At 55.1% G+C, this 19,596-nt stretch overlaps 1 protein-coding gene across 4 annotated transcripts in view; it reads right to left on the minus strand.

The window, feature by feature from the left end:
• Positions 1-19,596, minus strand: part of NIBAN2 (niban apoptosis regulator 2) — a 106,208-nt gene that overhangs the window by 23,666 nt on the left and 62,946 nt on the right. For 2 of the 4 annotated variants that reach the window (XM_078327554.1, XM_035258164.3), the window contains exon 2: positions 4,837-4,967. In XM_078327554.1, coding sequence (XP_078183680.1) covers positions 4,837-4,893 — 57 coding nt within the window. In that variant the 5' untranslated portion in view covers positions 4,894-4,967. Of the gene's footprint in view, positions 1-4,812; positions 4,968-19,596 lie in introns of all 4 variants that reach the window. The other 2 variants (XM_078327552.1, XM_054243905.2) reach the window with 1 other exon arrangement.

The raw sequence follows: 19,596 nt of genomic DNA on the forward strand, positions 1-19,596 counted from the left end.
TGGGCAGGAGGGGGCGGGGAATGAGGCCCAGATCGGGGGCTGGGGGGATGCTCCCCATGAAGCTGACAGCCCAGTCAGCAGACCTGTGTGCAAGCCCCCGGCCTAGTACGTCCCCCACTTTGCATCTCCCAGGGTCCTCCCAAAGCCTCTGAAGCCTGGCTGCCTCTCACCCATTCTGCAGATGAGAAGAGTGAGGCTCAGAGCTGTGGAGGGGCTCACCCAGGGTCCAGGCAGGGTGGCAATACCAGGACTTGAACCCAGGACAGGAACCCACCTACTGCACCACGCTGCTCCTCACCCACCTACAGCTGCAGCACTGGTGCCCCGCAGTCGTTCCAGGCGCAGGGGACACACCCACAGGCCAAGACTTCGAAGGCCCCAGTGCCTGGGCAAGTCTATCCCTGGCTCTAGGCCTCCATTTCCCCTCAGGGCAATGACAACTTGAACAAGGTGGCTCCAGAGAACCTCCCAGCTCTGATCACTGATGAGACGGCCTCCCTCAATCTGGGTGGGGATGAAGAGTGCCTCTGTCTGGGGGTGTTTGACGTCTGACCCACGTCCTGGCAGGCTGGTGACCTACGTAGACTGGTGACCTACATGGGCTGCAAAGTGCCCAGACCTTCCTACAAAGCCCAACTCTGCCTGACTCACAGCGTGTTTCGTCACTTTGAGCATCAGTTTTCTCAGCTGTAAAATGGGAATCATAAGAGTTGGTACCTGACAGGCAGGTGCATAATACACAGGACCACCATGACCACTATTGGTAGGACTCAGTATCTGTGATAGCTTCCCAGCCCCAGGGACTGACTTATCTGGGGATGGGGAAGGGGATCTTTAAACCAGGGTTGGGGGCCCAGTTGGAAGCTATGGCCAAGTGCAAGGCCTCCTGAGCAGACAAACACCAGGAAGCTTTTGGAAGGAGAGAGACCACAATGAGAGATGCTTCGTCTTGGATGGGAGGGAATCCAGGGGAGTACAGTGTTCCTCTGTTTCTTAGCAAATTCTATTTGTTCTACAATAAATAAGGTGCCTTTGGCCTGACGTGGTGGCTCACCAGGTCACAAGTTCAAGACCAGCCTGGCCAACATGGTGAAACCCCATCTCTACTAAAAATAGAAAAATTAGCCGGGCATGGTGGCACATGCCTATAATCCCAGCTACTTGGGAGGCTGAAGCAGGAGAACTGCTTAAACCCGAGGGACGGAGGTTGTGGTGAGCCGAGATCGAGCCACTGCACTCCAGCCTGGGCAACAAGAGCGAAACTCCGTCTCAAAAATAAACAAGGTGACTTTTGCAAAAACAAACAATTCTCCGAAGCAGTCATGGGAGAAAGGGTGATTGTGCCTGCACCTTCCTGGCTTCCTGGCTCTGCCCAGGCCCATCCTCACAGTCCTGTCTCCTCTTGGCCCTGTGCACCCTCCACCGCGTCCCCCTCTCCCCACTCCCTCCCTGCTGCTTTTCAAGGGGAAACACAAAACACTCCTGGAGAAGCAGAGCCCATTGTGCTCACACAATAGGACCTGCAGGCTTCTTCCTACCAGGGACAAAAATATTTACAGGAAAAGAAAATGGTTCCCCTACCACCCTCCACCCTACACACAGTGGGCTTTGCCCAAGTCATGGAGCTGCCCTCAGTGGTCTATATATAAACTTCCCACACCCAGCTCAAATCCCTGTCTTTTCTAGAAAGAGCAGAGAGCTCTCATAACACCAGAGGCAAGAGGCAAGAGGCCTCTGGTTTTCCTTCCTCCCTGTTTAGGGCAGGAGCCCCAGGACACAGGGACTCGCACTCAGGGACAGGGCCAGTCCCAGCAGGAGGCTGTGCAGAAGTGGGCTAGCGACCTAGGCAGGCTTAACAACCCCCACCACCCAATCCGCCCCCAGATCCCAGGGAGCTCGCAATGGGTGGCTGGCTGTGGGTTTGGGTTTTATTTTTAAGACTTTCAAATGGCAGAGTCGTGTTTCGATTGGAAGGCCTGCAGGAAATGAAATGGAACTCGACAGCCCAGGCAAAATAGTTTAGACTCTGCAAAGCTCTCCAGTGCCTCAGTCAGAGACAGCACAGGCCCGGGGTCACAACCAGGACTCCTGTCTCAGCACCACCACCCACCGCCAGAGCCTGGACAAGCAGCTCTGCCTCTCTGAGCCTCAATGTCCACATCTGTGATGTGGGCATCATCATAGCCCCTCCCTCAGAGTGGGGCCAGGTGGCTGAGCAAACAATACAGACACAAGACAATTGCTGTTTTAGCCAGGCACAGTGGCTCACACCTGTAATATCAGCACTTCGGGAGGCCAAGGCAGGCAGATCCTGAGGTCAGGAGTTCGAGACCAGCCTGGCCAACATGCTGAAACCCTGTCTCTGCTAAAAATACAAAAAATTAGCTGGGTGGGTGGTGGACGCCTGTAGTCCCAGCTAGTGGGGAGGCCAAGGTACAACAATCACTTGAACCCAGAAGGCAGAGGTTACAGAGAGCCGAGGTCGTGCCACTGCTCTCCAGCCTGGGTGACAGAGTGAGACTCTGTCTAAAAAAAAGCAAAAACAAACGAAAAGACAACTGCTGTTTGATTATTCTTATTTTTGTTGTGTTATCATTATCACTATTTTTATTTTTTTATTTTGTCCTCTATGAGAAGAAATTTGGTTGAAATTTTATTGTATTCTATTGTTTCTAATAAAAAACAGTGTTGTTTTTATCACCACTGGTGATTAATACTCTCTCTAGTAATATGATGTTATTGTGACTTTACATTGTGATAATCCGTTTCCTGAGGGACAAAATAAGACCAAAAATACCTGCTTTTCAGGGACTGTGGGTGATTTCATTTCACTCTCCTTGCTTACCTGTTGCCATTTTTCTATAATAAATACACACTCCTGCCTCCCCAGAGTAAATGGGGCCTCACGCAGAGGAAATGCTTAACGCCCTCAGCTGGCGCCCACTTATCTTAGAATTTTAAGACTTGGGCTGCCTGTGACATTGCTTTCCAGACAGGGGAGCCATTCTGGCCCCACTCACCTGGGCAGCATCCAAGGCCTCATTTCTTTCCTTTCCTACAATACAGGTGCGCACCTGCCAGACGTCCAGGCCAGGCCACAGCTGGGCCCCTCTGCTGCCACGGGGTTAAGAAGTTACCACGACACTGGGGAATAGGCAACCTTTTCTGGATCCAAAAGCAAAGGTGATGCTCTGAGTGGCTCCAACACAAGGTCCTGATCTCCCTCCACCAGGCGGCTGCAGTCACAGCAGAAAGGGCCCTGGGCTGGCCCTGCCTCCGCCATCCTGAAGGAGCCACTTAAAGGCTCAGCCCTGGCCAGGTGCATCAGCTCAGGCCTGTAACCTCAGCACTTTGGGAGGGCGAGGTGGAAGGATCCTGAGTCCCACCCCCGGCCCTGTGTCTGAGTCAATCACAGGTTCCTTTTCCCAGAAGGCTTTGCCAGCCCCCTCTGGCCCATACTGACCCTCAGACTGGAGCCAGGCTTCTTCCAGTTCCTCACTTGACAAATATTTCCTTAGCAAACAGCATCCTACTATTTACAGCATAGCAGATCATGAGGCCAGTGACAGCACCTTCCCTGCTTCAGGCACAGCCACCCTGGGAAGGAGGTGTTCTCCCATTTGACAGATGAGTAAACTCAGGCTTAGAGGAGGAGCTTTCCTTGAACCAGAGACTATCAATACTCTAGAGCCCCAGCTCTGATGGGGGAGGTGAGCTGGGAGAAGTCACCCATGGTGACTGAAAGGATCTCAACATGATGACCTGGGTTACCCACCCATTCAGAAGTGGGAAGGAGGCTAGGCGTGGTGGCTCCTGCCTTTAATCCCAGCACTTTTGGGGGACTGCAGCTGATTTGAGACCAGCCTGGGCAACACAGCAAAAGCCCATCTCTACAAAAAAATACAAAAATTAGCTGAGAGTGGTGGTGTACACCTGCAGTCCCAGTAACTGGGGAGGCTGAGGTGGGAGGATCACTTGAGCTGGAAAGGTTGAGGCTGCAGTGAGCCATAATTGTGCCACTGCACTCCAGCCTGGGCAACAGCAAAACCCTGTCTCAAAAAAAATTAATAGGCCAGGCACAGTGGTTCATGCCTGTAATCCCAGCAGTTTGGGCAGCTGAGGTGGGCAGATCACTTGAGGCCAGGAGTTCAAGACCAGCCTGGCCAACATGGTAAAACCCCGTCTCTACTAAAAATACAAAAAAAAAAAACCCTGGATATGGTAGGTAGTGCATACCTGTGGTCCCAGCTACTCAGGAGGCTGAGTCAGGAGAATGGTTTGAACCCGGGATGCAGAGGTTGCAATGGGCTGAGATTGCACCACTGCACTCCAGCCTAGGTGACAGAGCAAGACTCGTCTCAAAAAGGAAAAAATAATAATAATAAACAAGAGGCCAGGTGGGGTGGCTCACGCCTGTAATCCCAGCAGTTTGGGAGGCTAAGGCAGGTGGATCATGAGATGAGGAGTTCGAGACTGGCCTGGCCAATATGGTTGACGCCTCATCTCTACTAAAAATATGAAAATTAGCTGGGTGTGGTGGTGAGCACTTGTAGTCCCAGCTTCTCGGGAGGCTGAGGCAGGAGAATCGCTTGAACTTGGGAAGCGGAGGTTGCAGAGAGCCAAGATTGTGCCATTGCACTCTAGCCTGGGCGAAAGAGCAAGACTCTGTCTCAAAAAGAAAAAAATAAAATAAAAAAAAAGCAGCAGCCTAGGGAGGGGGGCCTTAAAGTCCATCACAGTAACAAGGAAAACTGAGGCCCAGAAAAGTCAAGTTACTCCCCTGAGGCCACATGATGAGGCAGCAGAACCCACCTGAGCCCTCCCAGCACCTCTCACCTTGCGCCAGAGCAGCTGGGCCTGCGGCAGCCCCGTGCCCTCAATCTCGTGGCGCATGCTGTTGAAGAGAGCCACGCCATACTGGTCTTCATAGAACTGGAGGAACTCCGTCAGGATCTTCCCGGTTTTTTCTGGAAGAGAAGAACAAACGGGAGTTTGAGGTCCTCAGGGAAGCTGATGCATCTCAGTCCTCCCCCAGGCAGGGGTGGCTGCAAAGCCCCAAATTCCTGCATGTGGAATTGTTTGCACAAGCTCCTCGCGCTCATCTGTGCTGAATTTCTGGCCAGAGCCTCGAGTTTCCTGTGAAAACCAAGTGCCTTGGTAAAGGGTGAACCTCCAGATGGGGAAGTGGGCAATGGCCATAGACAGAGAATCAAAATTCACAAATGCAAACGGGACCAAGACTCCATTTCCTCTCGTCACACTAGTGGGGACATGCAAAAACAGGCCATGTCACCCAGAGCTGGGAGTGTCAGGAATGGGGACAGCCGTTTTTCAGGGTGGGTGTCCAGTCCTTCGATGCTCCCACCTCTAGGAATCTACCCCATAGAACGAAGCGCAGGAGGCCACGGAGGTGAATGTGCACTGAGGCCATAGCGCGGGGAGGCGGCAGGGAGCAGCAGATCGTGATCTCTAGAGATGATCGCTATATACTGGTTCACCCAGGACGGTACAAAGTAAAAAGACGGAGGGGGCTGGGTGTGGTGGCTCCCAGCACTTTTAGCGGCTGAGGTGGGTGGATCAACTGAGGTCAGGGATTCTAGACCAGCCCAGCCAAGACGGCAAAACCCTGTCTCTATTAAAAATACAAAAGTTAGCCGGGTGTGGTGGCAGGCACCTGTAATTTCAGCTATTCAGGAGGCTGAGGCAGGAGAATCACTGGAACCTGGAAGGCGGGGGTTGCAGTGAACCAAGATTGCACAACGTACTCCAGCCTGGGCGACAACACAAGACTTCATCTCAAAAAAAAAAAAAGATGGTGGGACTTAGCCTGACAGGTGCCAATAAAAGGAAGGGAGCTCGTGCTCCATTACGTAAAGCAAGCCAGTGACAGAGTCAGCTGTTGACTATCATCTCATTAAAAAAACTCTTTCTGGCCAGGCGCAGTGGCTCACACCCACAATCCCAGCACGTTGGGAAACTAAGACAGGTGTATCGCTTGAGCCCAGGAGTTTGAGACCAGACTAGGCAACACACCAAGACCATGTCTCTACAAAAACAAAAGTTTGGCCAGGCGCAGTGGCTCACACCCGTAATCCCAGCACTTTGGGAGGCCGAGGTGGGCCACTTGAGGTCAGGAGTTCAAGACCAGCCTTGCCAATATGGTGAAACCCCATCTCTACTAAAAATACAAAAATTAGTCAGGCATGGTGGCAGGTGCCTGTAAACCCAGCTACTCAGGAGGCTGAGGCAGGAGAATCACTTGAACCTGGGAGGCGGAGGTTGCAGTGAATCAAAATTGTGCCACTGCACTTTAGCCTGGGTGACAGAGCAAGACTCCTTCTCAAGAAAAAAAAAATACAAAAATTAGCCAGGTGTGGCCGCATGTGCCTATGTCTCAGCTATTCAGAAGGCTGAGGTAGCAGGATCATGTAAGCCGGGGAAGGTAGAGGCTACAGTGAGCTATGATCATGCCACTGCACTCCAGCCTGGGCAACAGAGCACGACCCTGTCTCAACACACATAAAAAAAAACCGTAACGCCTCCTGTTTGTGCGTATAGATGTCTTAGGCTTGGGCGCTTGGAGGAGGTCTGGAAGACAGCACACCAGGCTGGGAAGGGCAGGACCGCTGGGTGTGGGAGTAGGGAGCACAGAGTGAGCTTCATTTTCTATTTCCTTTTATAGCATTCAAATTATTTTATAATCATGATTCCTTTCATAATAAAAAATAAACATTCTAACAGTAATGCCTCTACCGAGTGAACACCCTTTCTGCTTCCACTGGCCATTTGCTCCTGTCTCCTAAGTGGCTTCTGAGTGGAGATGAGTGTTACGTCCTTGAGAGGCTTGGGCCACATCGGGCTCAGTATGTGTGTTCCCAGGCACCCCACGTTCTGATGAAGGACCAGGCCCATACAGGGTCTTGGACCCATAAGGGGAGATGCTTCCTGTTCCTAAGAAGCTGCAGCTCTCGTCCCCACCGGGATCCGTGCTGGCCCACAGTGTGGCTCTCCTCTCTGGGCCTCAGTTTCCCCCCCATGCACTGAGAGGCTGGATTCGATGATGGACAGGCCCTGTCCCCTCTGACAGTCTTGGATTCCAGGTTTCAAAGACCTGGTCCTTTCTCAAAAGGAGCTGGCAGGACCCTGCCCCTCCCTCGGCCAGTACCAAGGGCACCTGGCTAGGATGACACCTCATACCATCTTCTCCATAGCTCTGTGAGGTAGCACCCGTGTTATCCCCACTGTACAGAGGAGGTAACTGAGGTCCAGGGAGGTTAAGTCACTGGCACAAGATCACACAGCCAATGGGTAGTGGAGTTAGGATGCAGTCCCAGGTCCCTGCCAGGAGGTGGTGGCCTGGGAGGGCTGAGAGTACATGCCACATGCCATGCCTCACAGCTCATACCCAGGGTACCGGGCACATGACCCTCCTGGATGTCTGCCTACACCCCGGGCCCTGCCTCAGTGATGGGGGTAGGGGGATGTCCCCCAATCCCTCTCCACAGACCCTGTCCCTCCCTGTGCTCCCCTTTCCTGGAATGAGGTTATATCTGTCCAGATTCCAGTTTTGGGGGAGGAAGGGGAGAACAAATGAGGAATTTGCTTTGAACGCCTATTTTTTTTTAAACCATGAACAACCAGAACTCTCTCGGAGACCCATAGGAATTGTCTTGAAAAATGATGAGGCAGAGAGGGAGCAGGTGGAAGAGTCATACACTGGGACTGATAGAGAAAAGAGGATAAAAGCCGACAGTAACATCGGTACCATCATTGTCATCATCATCGTCATCATCATCATCGCCACCATTTACAGAGCGCTAAACCTGTGCTGCGGCAGGTTTTACACATGTGAACCCAGAGAATCTCCATGAGAACCCAGCCAGTGCTGCTGTTTTCCTATTTCCCAGATGAGGAGTTCAGACACACACCCCCTGGGTATTCTATCAGTGTGGCCGGCAGGATGGGCAGGCTTGGGCCTGCAGGTCTCAGGGGTCCTTTGGCCGTGGCTCCGGGGCCCCCAGCCAGCCCTGGTGCAACCAGCCCACAGACAGAGCATTCTTTCCACACAGAGTGTTATTTCCCGAAGGGCTAGAGTCTGCCCTGGAAGGAGCTGCCATGGCTGTGAGGACTCACACCCAGCTCTGCCTGACTGCAGCCCATGCTCAGCTGCCCGGACAGCACGGCCCAGATATTGAGTCCAAGCAGGGAGTAGCTGGGTTCAAAAGGACCCCTGTGCAGAGCTGGGGAGAACACAAGAGGGCAAGATGGAGCCAGGAGAAGGCCCAGGCATGTCCCATCAAGGGACAGTTTAGGCCCAAGTTGGGCAGGGCTGTGGACCGGAGAGGAAGGTGCAGGAAGCTCTGAGGAAGAGAGGGATGAGAGCTTGGGGACCCACTACCCTTCAGGGTGGGAGCTGAAGGTCAAGGCGGGAGCTGAAGGTCAAGTCTCTGGGCCAGGGCGGTGCTGGGCCAAGGGGGCCTGGGCAAGGGCCAGGGGTCCATGGATGCAGTTCCCTCTGGGTTTCTCACATTGGCCCCTGGTGGAGACAGAGTTGCTCACTACCCAGGCTTGCTCTCAGAATTCAGGAGCCAAGTGGGTCGGGTAGGGAGGGCTGGAACTCTGCTGGAGGGTCTGGTCTCCTTTTGCTCACCATTGGATCCTGGGCACCGGGCCTGGCACAAGCAGATATCAGGGAGGGGTTGGAAGATTCAGGGGGTTGGTCCAGTGACTAAATAGTTACTAAGTCCAAACAAGAGAAGGCCTCAGGGTGGGCCTCAGGGGGAAACTGAGGGAGCAGCAGACTGGAGGTAGGGGGACGGCATCAGCAAGGGGTCAAGGACCTTAAGGGTGGTGCCCAGGCAGCACCGGGAAGCCAGCCCTGCTCAGCAGAAGGGTGGCCGCCAAGGCAAGCTGGAAAGGGAGGACCATGGGGAACAGGGCCACGGACGGCTTCTTGGCACATTCTTCCAAGCGCATTCTTGAGAGCTGTCTTCAGCAAGCGTGGAAAGAACCGCCATGTGCTTAGTACAGAGACGCAGAGGATGAGGACTTGGGCACTGGGGGCCCCAGGTGTGGAGGCCAGAGGGACCCAAAAGGCCAGCAGCACCCAGAGGGGCCTAGCCTGGACGAAGGGTCTGCAGGAGTCTTCCTGGCCAGGCCCTGTTGGAAGAGGACCCAGGTGGGCACTGCAACCCTGGCAGGGGCTCAAACATAAAACCCAGCCTGGCCACAGCCTCACCTGCTGAGCTCTGGGGCCACCTGGGTGGTGGCACCCACCCAGTACCCCACTTCTTCCCCCACCCAGTACCCCACTTCTTCCCTCCACCCAGTACCCCACTTCTTTCCCCCACCCAATATCCCACTTCTTCTCCCACCTAGTACCCCACTTCTTCCCCAGCCCAGTATCCCACTTCTTCCCCTACCCAGTACCCCACTTCTTCCCCCACCCAGTACCCCACTTCTTTCCCCCACCCAATACCCCACTTCTCCCACCTAGTACCCCACTTCTTCCCCAGCCCAGTACCCCACTTCTTCCCCCACCCAGTACCCCACTTCTTTCCCCCACCCAATACCCCACTTCTCCCACCTAGTACCCCACTTCTTCCCCAGCCAAGTACCCCACTTCTTCCCCCACCCAGTACCCCACTTCTTTCCCCCACCCAATACCCCACTTCTCCCACCTAGTACCCCACTTCTTCCCCAGCCCAGTACCCCACTTCTTCCCCCACCCAGTACCCCACTTCTTCCCCCACCCAGTACCCCACTTCTCCCACCTAGTACCCCACTTCTTCCCCAGCCCAGTACCCCACTTCTTCCCCCACCCAGTACCCTACTTCTTCCCCCACCCAGTACCCCACTTCTTTCCCCCACCCAATACCCCACTTCTCCCACCTAGTATCCCACTTCTTCCCCCACCCAGTACCCCACTTCTTCCCCCAACCCAGAACCCCACTTTTCCTTTGTGCTACCTGCAGTGGCTGTCTCCCTGGTATTGTCACTTCAGGATTTTACAACTCAAATTCCCACGTGGCACCCTGGCCTGAGTATCTGTGGGGGTCCTGAGCCCGGGCACCCCTCTTTCCTCCACACTTGCCCACAGCACCTCTTCCCATTTCCTGCCACAGCCTCTGGAAACCCACACACGATGGATCTGGGCAGATGTTGAACAGGGCCTCCAACACTCAGCTTGCCACCCTGTTAGGGGAATGTGAGCCAGACAGGGTAAGCAGCTCAGCTAGGTCACACAGCCAGATGGAGGCAATCAGATTCCAGCCATAGCTGGCTGCATGCCCCCCTCCTGGTCCTGGCTCTGGCCACTGCCTACAGGGCCCCAAAGGCCCCCCTACCTCCCCTTAGAGGGCAGAGAGGAAACGGGTTGTGGTCCCACCTGCAGAGGCAGGGCTGGCCCGCAGCTCCCAGAGGCCTCAGCTAGTAGGAGCGATCACTCACTTCGAGCTACAGAGAGGCTGGGGCAGGGCGGTCTGAAGTGTGTGCCAGCCTCGTCACCTTCCATATTTTCTCATCCATCCTGCCTCCCTGCACTGACTCAGCCCAGGTGCTGCTGGCGAGAAGGCAGGGGATGGAGGGGGCGGGATTTACACAGTTCCAGGTGCCCGGCCTCCTGGTGAGGAGCTGGGAGTCAGGGCCAGAGCCCCGCCCCAGCACTGCCAGCCCTGCAAGCGCCTGACTCTCTCGGAGCCTCCAGTTCTTCCTCTGTAAATGGGCCTCTCCGAAGAAGCCGTTCCGAGCTCTGCACTCCGCAGGAGGAGTATAGCACTGGAGGTGTCAGCCCCAGGCCTCCACAAATGTCACTGTCAGTCACCACAGCCCTCAGCTTAGAACAGCAGTCCCAAGAGACTGTGAAATGTTTATTAGCACTGTGAAATGTTTTATAGTTTGAAATAATCCAATAAAGATTTGTTTTCTGAAGAACTGGGACAAGAATCACAAAATAAAAATAATGATAAGGGGCTTTCCACAGATAAAGATCAAAGACACGGGGGAGCCGAGGGAGATGGCAGGGCCCTCCTGCATGTGGTGGGGGGTCCCACCTGACTGTGGCAGGGCTCCCCTCGCTCTACCCTTAGCCTCTGCTGGCACCCAGAGCCATTGGTTGCCCCCTTTTCACCCTCTGCCAACAGGAGGTAAGCCCTCCCCCGTCAGACACAGGGCCCACCTGTCCTCTGCCGAACACATACCATTCTTCAAATGGCCCCAGAGTTGAATGCAGGGAAATCAAACCATCACTTTACAGCCTATGGACTGAGGCTCAGAACAAGTAAACAGCTCTGAAAAGGCCACTCTGCCAGTCCAGAAAACCTGCTGAGACCCCTCACAGGCTGTCACCAAAGACGCCTGCCTGTAGGGGCCCTGACTCCCTTCTTAGCCTGTGAGGGCAGTGTGCAAATTCTGGGAGTGGAATTGAGGGTCCTGGTCTGTGCCTAGGAACCTCGGGGAGCCACCCCAATCCCAGGCCTCTTTCTCCACGTGGTGTCTCCATAGGTACTGCGCTGTATCCGCCTCTGAAGAGGCCACTTTTGGCAATGTGGGGCCAGGGCAAAACTCACGACACACACTCGTGGGTTTGTGGTAGAGCTGAGTCAAGCCTTTCAGAGCTGACTGAATAAGGCAGTGCTCTGTGGATCTTAGCAGGGCTCTGCTCCCAATATGACTGGAACCTTGTCTCCAAGGGCTGCACCCCATGGGGCTATTGAGGGTGACTGAGAAGGACCCCTTACAAGCCAGTCCTCCTAATTCTGTCCCTGTAACCACAGAGTTTGCCAGGGTTAAGTACCTGTCCACTGAAAACTTACTGCATGCTCCACAGCCTGTTTAATCCTAATGGGTATTAGTATCCCATCTTACAGATAAGGAAAGTGAGAGGCAAGCTAAACACAGCAGCTGCCACCCAGGAAGCGCTCAGTCAGTGTCACGTGGCTATTTAGAAACAAAATAGTGCAGCTGAGTGTGGTGATGTGCACCTGTAGTCCCAGCTACTCAGGAGAACCACTTGAACTTGAGAGATAGAGATTGCAGTGAACCTAGATTGTATCACTGCACTCCAACCTGGGCAACAAGGCAAGACTCCATCTCAAAAAAAAAAAAAAATAGGAAAAGAAATGCAGAGTTGTACAGCCAGGCACAATGGCTCCTGCCTGTAATCCCAGCACTTTGGGAGGCCAAGGTGGGTGGATCACCTGAGGTCAGGAGTTCAAGACCAGCCTGACCAACATGGAGAAACCCCACCTCTACTAAAAATACAAAAATTAGCCGGGCGTGCCTGTAATCCCAGCTACTTGGGAGGCTGAGGCAGGAGAATTCTTGAACCCGGGAGGCAGAGGTTGGGGTGAACTGAGATCGTGCCACTGCACTCCAGCCTGCACAACAAGAGCAAAAAAACTCCATCTCAAAACAAAACAAAAACACAGAAATTAGCCAGACGTGGGTGGCATCTGTAATCCCAGCTACTTGGGAGACTGAGGCAGGATAACTGTTTGATCCCAAGAGGTGGAGGCTATAGTGAGCTGAGATCGTACCACTGCACTCCAGCCTGGGTGACACAGTGAGACTCCATCCCCACCCCCAAGAAAAAAAGAACACACACAGAAAGAAATGCAGTTGTGATCACATCTGGAATTCACTATATACTTAAAATGGATACTTTATACAAAGACTGTGTATTAGAGACATCTCGCAGTAGGAAAAATTAAGGATCAAGCTGACTGATCTTTTGGGAATGATAGTTATGTGGAAAAAATACAATAAAGATCTAATTTGGGTCAGTCAAAAAAAAGAAAGGAAGTGAGGCTCAGAGAGACTCACTGACTCACTCAAAGACACACAGCCTGGAGGAGAAAGAGGTGGGTTTTGGACCTCGTGTCTCACCCTGCAAAGCCTCTCATCCCAATGGCCCCTCACGAGGACCCACAATGCCATTTTCAAAGCCCTGTTTTTCCATTCTCTTGCAGGGTTCTTGCCCAGTCACAAAAAGGAGGCAAGACAACGCTTTACCATCCTCATTTTACAGATGAGGAAACTGAGGCTCAGAGGGCAAAGTGACCTTCCTGAGGCCACAGTTGACAGGTGTCAGAGCCGGGGCTGAGGTCTAGGGTCTCCAGCTCCGCTGGCCCCTGTCGGGTCGGAGCTGGTGGAGAACCATCAGACCCACTGGAGCCTTACTTCTTCATCCTCACTGGGCCCCAATTTTCCTACCTTTAAAATGGGAGGGTGGGTCCCTGTCAGCTCAGCTGACCGAAAATCTCAACGACAATCTAATCAGTATTTCCCTGGCCCTAGGAACTGACCGGGATGCTGGCCTCAGCACCTCCTGTGAGCTGCTGGTGAGTCAGCTCTGACCAGAGCCCCCTCGGGCTAGGCATAAGGACTGAGGGGAGGACTAGGCATCCCCCACCACCTGCAAACAAGGCACCATTTCTTCACCGACACACAGGATCTGGGTTCAAGTCCCAGCTCTGCCACCTACAAGCTGTGTGGCCTTGGCCAAGGCACTTCCCTCTCAGAGCCTTTATTTTCCCCTCTGCAAAATAGCACAAGAGAATCTACCTGATTAGGTTTTGAGAGGATAAAGGGGCTACTGAGCATGAAGCCCATTACCCTGGCAAGAAGGGGGCACGTGACCAATGGGGACACCTATGAAATGCCTCTTGTCAAGGTTCCTCTAACCCACAGTGAGGCCCTTGAAACAGGCTGAGCGTGCAGCCTGGCCCACCCAGGACCAGTGCCAATAGCAGCCAAGGCGGCCATACGTTAATTAATCTCTGATTTTCCACACTGACAACGTTAAGGACCACACTACTTCCTGTGCAGATAGCGAGGCTGGGCAAGAACTGGGGAAGCCCCAGGGTAGCCTGGAGGCTTGGGGAGCTGGGGGATGGGATATCAGGCCCACTGTGCAGATAGGGGAACTGAGGCTCCGAGAGGAGAAGGGACTTGCTGAGCTGAGAATGGAGGAAGGAGGACAGAGGTCCTCAGAAAATGGACCTAAAAAGGCTCATCCCGGAGGGCCTCAAATGCCAAGCTAAGGAGTTCCTTCTTGGCCTTCTCATGATGCTCCCCAAACCCACTACGTGCCGTACCTGTACCACGCATCTTACCTGGACCCATCCCCCAGTTCAACTCAACCTCAGGCCAGGTGGTATTGGTATTGGCAGAACATTTCAGACCAGGTGACCGAGAGCTGAGTTCCTCTGCCAAGTGACGTCACTGAGGAGAGGCAGAGGCAGGATTTGCACCCAGGTCCCAACCTGGTGCCTAAGCTTGAAACCCTGTTCCACATGGATGGTGGGCCCAAGAGGAAGTGGGCCACCTCCTACTGTGACCACACCCAGCTCATGTCCACCACGGGGACTGCATGCAGGTGCCAGCCCTGGTTTGGCCCAAGTGGAGGGCACCATGCCAGACCATCCCTGGCTCATCTGGTCTCTCCAGTGGGCTCCGGGGACACACCTCACCCACGAGGCCCAGTCTGGTTTCAGGGTTTCAGGGCTGAGAGGTTTGCCGACTGAAACCAGGCAGGTGACAGCACCCTGTAGGGTGGGGCAGGCTCAGAACCTGCCCACCTGGTTCCCAGGGCAAAGGGAGCAGGTCCAGCATGGGGAGGTAAGGGAAGGAGGGGGGCACCGACCCCACCCACCCCAGAGCCGTGGGACCAGCAGAGGCAGAGTGTGGACAGGGACTCCATTTTCCCAGGTCTCAAAGTTGTCCAAAGCACCACCATCTCCATCATGTGTCTGGGACAGCAGAGACAGCTTGGGGTCCAGAGAGGTGGTGACACTCTCCTAGGGCCACACAGCACATCCAACAGAGCTGGGTTGGCATAGCCCAGCGCCTTGCCCAGGGCCTTTCTACTCACCCCTCACCTACTGTCTCAATCAACACACAATAGCAGCAGCCACTTGTCAGCACCAACTCTGTGCCCAGAATGGCACTGAACACGCACACTCGTTATTTTACGTATTGTCCCCACTTCCCAGAGGAAGTGGGGCTCAGAGAGGCCAAGCAACTTCTCCAGGGACACACAGCTTGTAAATGACATGAACTCAGAACAGGAAACCAATGTTTGGGCAAATCCATCTCACACCTGGCCTCCAGGCAGCACCAGCCCGTGGGTGGCCCTGTGGGATGGGCGGACACAGGGCTCCTGCTCAGGACCTGTAATCAGGTGGGAAGCAGCGGGGGCAGAGGGAGTAATGACAGACTCCATCAAGCAGCAGGAGGGGACCAGCAGCCCACCCACGGGAAGAGGCTGAGCCAGCAGCCAGAACCTGGCAGGCCAGGGAGGGACAGGTCAGCTGAGTATCCCCCACCCAGTCAATTCCTGTCCAGAAGGGGAACAGCAACAGAGAAGGCAAGGGATGGATCCTAGGTCCCTCCACAAGCCACCCCTGGAAGAAGGGGCACAATGGCAGATCCCTGGGATGCCCCCCTTCTGGGCCCAAAAGAAACAGGTCCTATGGGATTCCCACCCCCACCATGACCTGGCCCCCAGCAAAAGCCCAACAGGGTAAGGTAGGCTCCCCAGTGCCCAGGTGCCAGTCAAGGGGCCAGTACAGCTCCACGCAGCCTGCGCCTCTAGTCACTGCCCCCCAGACAGGCCACTCCTGTCCTGTGCCTGCTGCAGGCACCAAAATCCTGCCTACTCCATCCTGGCTGCCTCTGATCCTTCCCACACACAGGGGCCACAGGGGAGTCGTCCGAAGCTTCCTGGCTCAGAAACCTTCCAGTGGTACAGCTCCTGCTGCCTCTGGGATAGAGCTGAGCTCCTCGCCATGCCCGTGGCCCCCAAATCGTCTGGGGTCTTGCAGAGGCTGCTACCTGTGTCCAGAGCACATTCTTCTGCCAAGTTCACTCTTCAGCCCTCCACTGTGTGTCCTTCCCCTGGAAAACCACAGGTTGGGTGGGAGCCCTCCACCTATTCCCACAGCCCACCGCTGGCCTCCTGGTGGGTAAAGGTCTGTTCCTGGTATGACTCCCACAGGCAGCACCCCTGCTCCTAGGGCAGGGCCTGGCGCACAGAGGAAAAAGAAGGGAAATCCACAACAACAAGCCAGAATCTCAGGCCAGACCCACTCCCAAAACAGAGCCTCCACTGCCCTAGGGAGTGCGAAAAAGCCCTCACGCACCCCAGAGATTGCTCACCACAGAAACGGAGGCTTACCTCCGAGCAGACCCTTGGCTGGGTCCTGGGAATGAGGACATGTGCACCACACTGTCCTTCCTTGGGAAGGTGGCTGCCACCGACATTTCCCTCCCTGCTGGCCTCGGGTGCCCCAAAGGGACCCTCAGCTGGGTCACCCCTTCCCTCCTGAGGCCTTTTTTTTTTTTTTTTTGAGATGGAGTCTGACTCTATAGCCCAGGCTGGAGTGCAATGGCATGATCTTGGCTCACCGCCACCTCTGCCTCCCAGGTTCAAGTGATTCTCCTGCCTGAGCCTCCCAAGCAACTGGAATTACAGGGGCCTGCCACCATATTCGGCTAATTTTTTGTGTTTTTAGTACAGACAGGATTTCACCCTGTTGGCCAAGCTGGTCTTGAACTCCTGACCTCAGGAGATCCACCCACCTCAGCCTCCCAAAGTGTTAGGATCACAGGCATGAGCCATTGTGCCTGGTCCCTGAAGCCAGTTATGAACAAGGAAAAACCTCTTCCCATATAGACAATATCCCGCAGCACGCTGAGGGAAAGCCATGTGGCCCTGCATGTGCCAGCCCTCAGCTAGGGACTTCCAGTTCGAGATCATGCTCCACTCTTAAAATGGCGCAGGGAGGAAGGCTCTGCCACCACATCAGGAACAAAGGCACAGAACAGTTAGGGAGCCCCCACGCCGCAGCAAGTGGGTGTCGTGCTGGCTGCGGACACCTCACACCATTTGACATAGACCCTGACGAGAGCTGCAGGAAGTGGTGCAGGAATCACCCCCCACCCATCAAGACAGGCTGGAAGGTCCAGGGCCTTGTCCCAGGTCAGCCGGGAACCGAAATCCAAGCTGGAGTGTGAGCCCAGGCTGGCTGAATCTAGACTCCAGGGGCTGTGGAAACATCTGGAAGCTGGTCGGGTGAAGCATTTGTAAAGCATCTCCCTGGGCTCTGATGGTCACAAGGGACTGTGGACTCATCTGTCACCACAGGCCTGACATGCTGAAGCCCACAAGCAGGTTACAGAACCACATTCAAGATCCGAACCCTCAGCTTCCCGCCCCCACACCCTGGGCATCTCTCGCCTGCATTAGCCATTTACTACCTCCACATCTTCATCCGTGCTGCGCCCTCCAGCTGGAACACCCTTCCCTTCAATTCCACAGTTCACAATCTTAGCCAGACTTATTATTTTTTTTTTTTCTGATATGGAGTTTTGCTCTTTTTGCCCAGACTATAGTGTAATAGCACAATCTCGGCTCACTGCAACCTCCAACTCCTAGGTTCAAGTGATTCTGATTCTCCTGCCTCAGCCTCCCAACTAGCTGGGAATACAGGCATGTGCCAGCACAGCCAGCTGATTTTTGTATTTTTAGTAGAGACAGGGTTTCATCATGTTGGCCAGGCTGGTCTCAAATTCCTGATCTTAGGTGATCCACTCACTTCAGCCTCCCAAAGTGCTGGGACTACAGGCACGAGCCACCGTGCCCGGCCATGGCTGTTATCTTGGCCTTTGGTGCCGGCAGAATCCCTGCCATGGCACGTTTCCTCATTTATGGGCCAGCCACGCACTCCTAAGGTTCAAGTGATTCTCCTGCCTGAGCTTCCCAAGCAACTGGAATTACAAGGGCCTGCCACCATACCAAGATCAGGTCTAAACTATCTTTTGGACAGATGGAGAAACTGAGGCTGGGGAAATGGGGAAAAGCTGCCCAGGGTCCCATTGCCCTGTTCATGGCCCAGCTCCTCTGAGAGCAGCGTGGGGAGAAACGAGTGGGGCTTTCACACCCAGAGCAGGAAATCTGGCCTCTGGCCTTGGGGACCCTGTCTAGAGTGCTCTCCTAGCACCTTGGCCTGGCCAACTCCTCCTTCTCCTCCCCAGGCTCAAATGCCACCTCCTCGAACCCCTCGCTCCAGACAAGTCCCAGCCTCCCAGGCCTCCACACCCTCCCTGGCCTCCACTCCCACAGTCCCTGGCCGGCTTCCTGGCATCCCCCTCACCCACAGTTAATGCCTCATCTGAGATACTCCCCGCTCCTCTCCACTGTCTCCCCAGCACCGGGCTCCTGCCTGGCCCCGGGGGGGTGCCTGATAAACAAGTGCTGAACAAGTGAACAGCCTCAGGCGCCAAGCGATGGGCTGGGGCGCAGTCTGAGGGCACAGGCCGTCTGGGTCTCATCATGGAGGCAGGTCAGACCCAACAGAGCCGGGAGTCAGCCGGGGATTTTCACAAGGCCGCCTTGAAAACTCTTCTCGGTTAGCAAATATTTAACCAGGGCTGGGCCACAACAGGTCTGGTGGGGAAGAGTGAGCTTTGAGGCAAGAGGGCTGGGAGGAGAGGACAGGGCTGAGGCGGAGGCCCAGAGAAATGCCCCCAAAAAAACGGGTGACAGAAAACCCACCCACTGGGGCTGCCCTTTCCTTTACACCTCGAGGCCGCCTGAGTGGGAGGAAGTCATTCCCATCTTGACACAAACAGAAGGAAACAAAAGCCCTCTCATCCCCTCCTGCCCCCAACCCCGCCTGCCTGGCAGTGGCCCCAACCCACAGCCCACAGTGGCAGCTTGTTCTGGGAGCCCGGGATGAGGCATCCCTGACGGCTGGGAATACAGATCCTCGCTGGGGAGGGCAGCGGAGCGGGTGCAGAGGCCCCCAGCAGCGTCACCACCCAGGGTGGGACCGACACTCCAGGGGGTGGACACTTGAGTCTGCTGCCTGCAGCCCCCCCCACCCCCCCCACCCCCCCCACCCCCCCCACCCCCGACCGAGGCCACGCCCGAGGAGGAGGCTGATCTATGACAGGAATTGTGCAGACCTTCCCCTCCCTTCCCCCATCCCCTCCCCTCCCCTCCCCTCACATGGAGTCGCCCATTCCTGTTGGTTTCTCAGCAACATCTCTGACCTTCATTCCTTTCTTGCCATCCTCACCACCCCCATGGGAGCCTGAGTCTCAGCCAGCCACCTGTCAAAACTGCCCCAGGCTCCAGAGGAGCATCCCCACGCCGCCTGTCCCCAGGTGCTCATAATCTCTCTGTCAGCCACGTCCAAGGCTGAGGCTGGACTGGGAACCAGGGTGGTTTGCTGTGGCTCATGCACATTGGCAGGTGACTCCTCAGGCCTGGACCCCTACCCTGGGCCTGTTTGAGACCCCACCACCAACGTTCCCCTTGGTGTCCCACCTAGAACTGGACCTTGAGATGTCCAGGAAGAGCCTGTGGTTAAGCCCTTCCCCCAGGATGTCACCAGTGTCACCACCCAGCCCTGCCCCATCAGCCAGGTCACAACCACCAGGGCAGGGCTGAGGACAGGACCCAGCCCAGATCCCATGTCCTCCATCAGCCAGCACATGCCAGGCCAAAATGGCAGATGGCAGGTGAGGTGCCAAGGTCAGAGGAAGCTCTGAGGCTTCATCACGATGGCCAAGAAAGGGTTTATGTTGCCC

The sequence above is a fragment of the Callithrix jacchus genome, chromosome 1 (genome assembly GCF_049354715.1).
Source record: "Callithrix jacchus isolate 240 chromosome 1, calJac240_pri, whole genome shotgun sequence".
Lineage (NCBI taxonomy): Eukaryota > Metazoa > Chordata > Mammalia > Primates > Cebidae > Callithrix > Callithrix jacchus.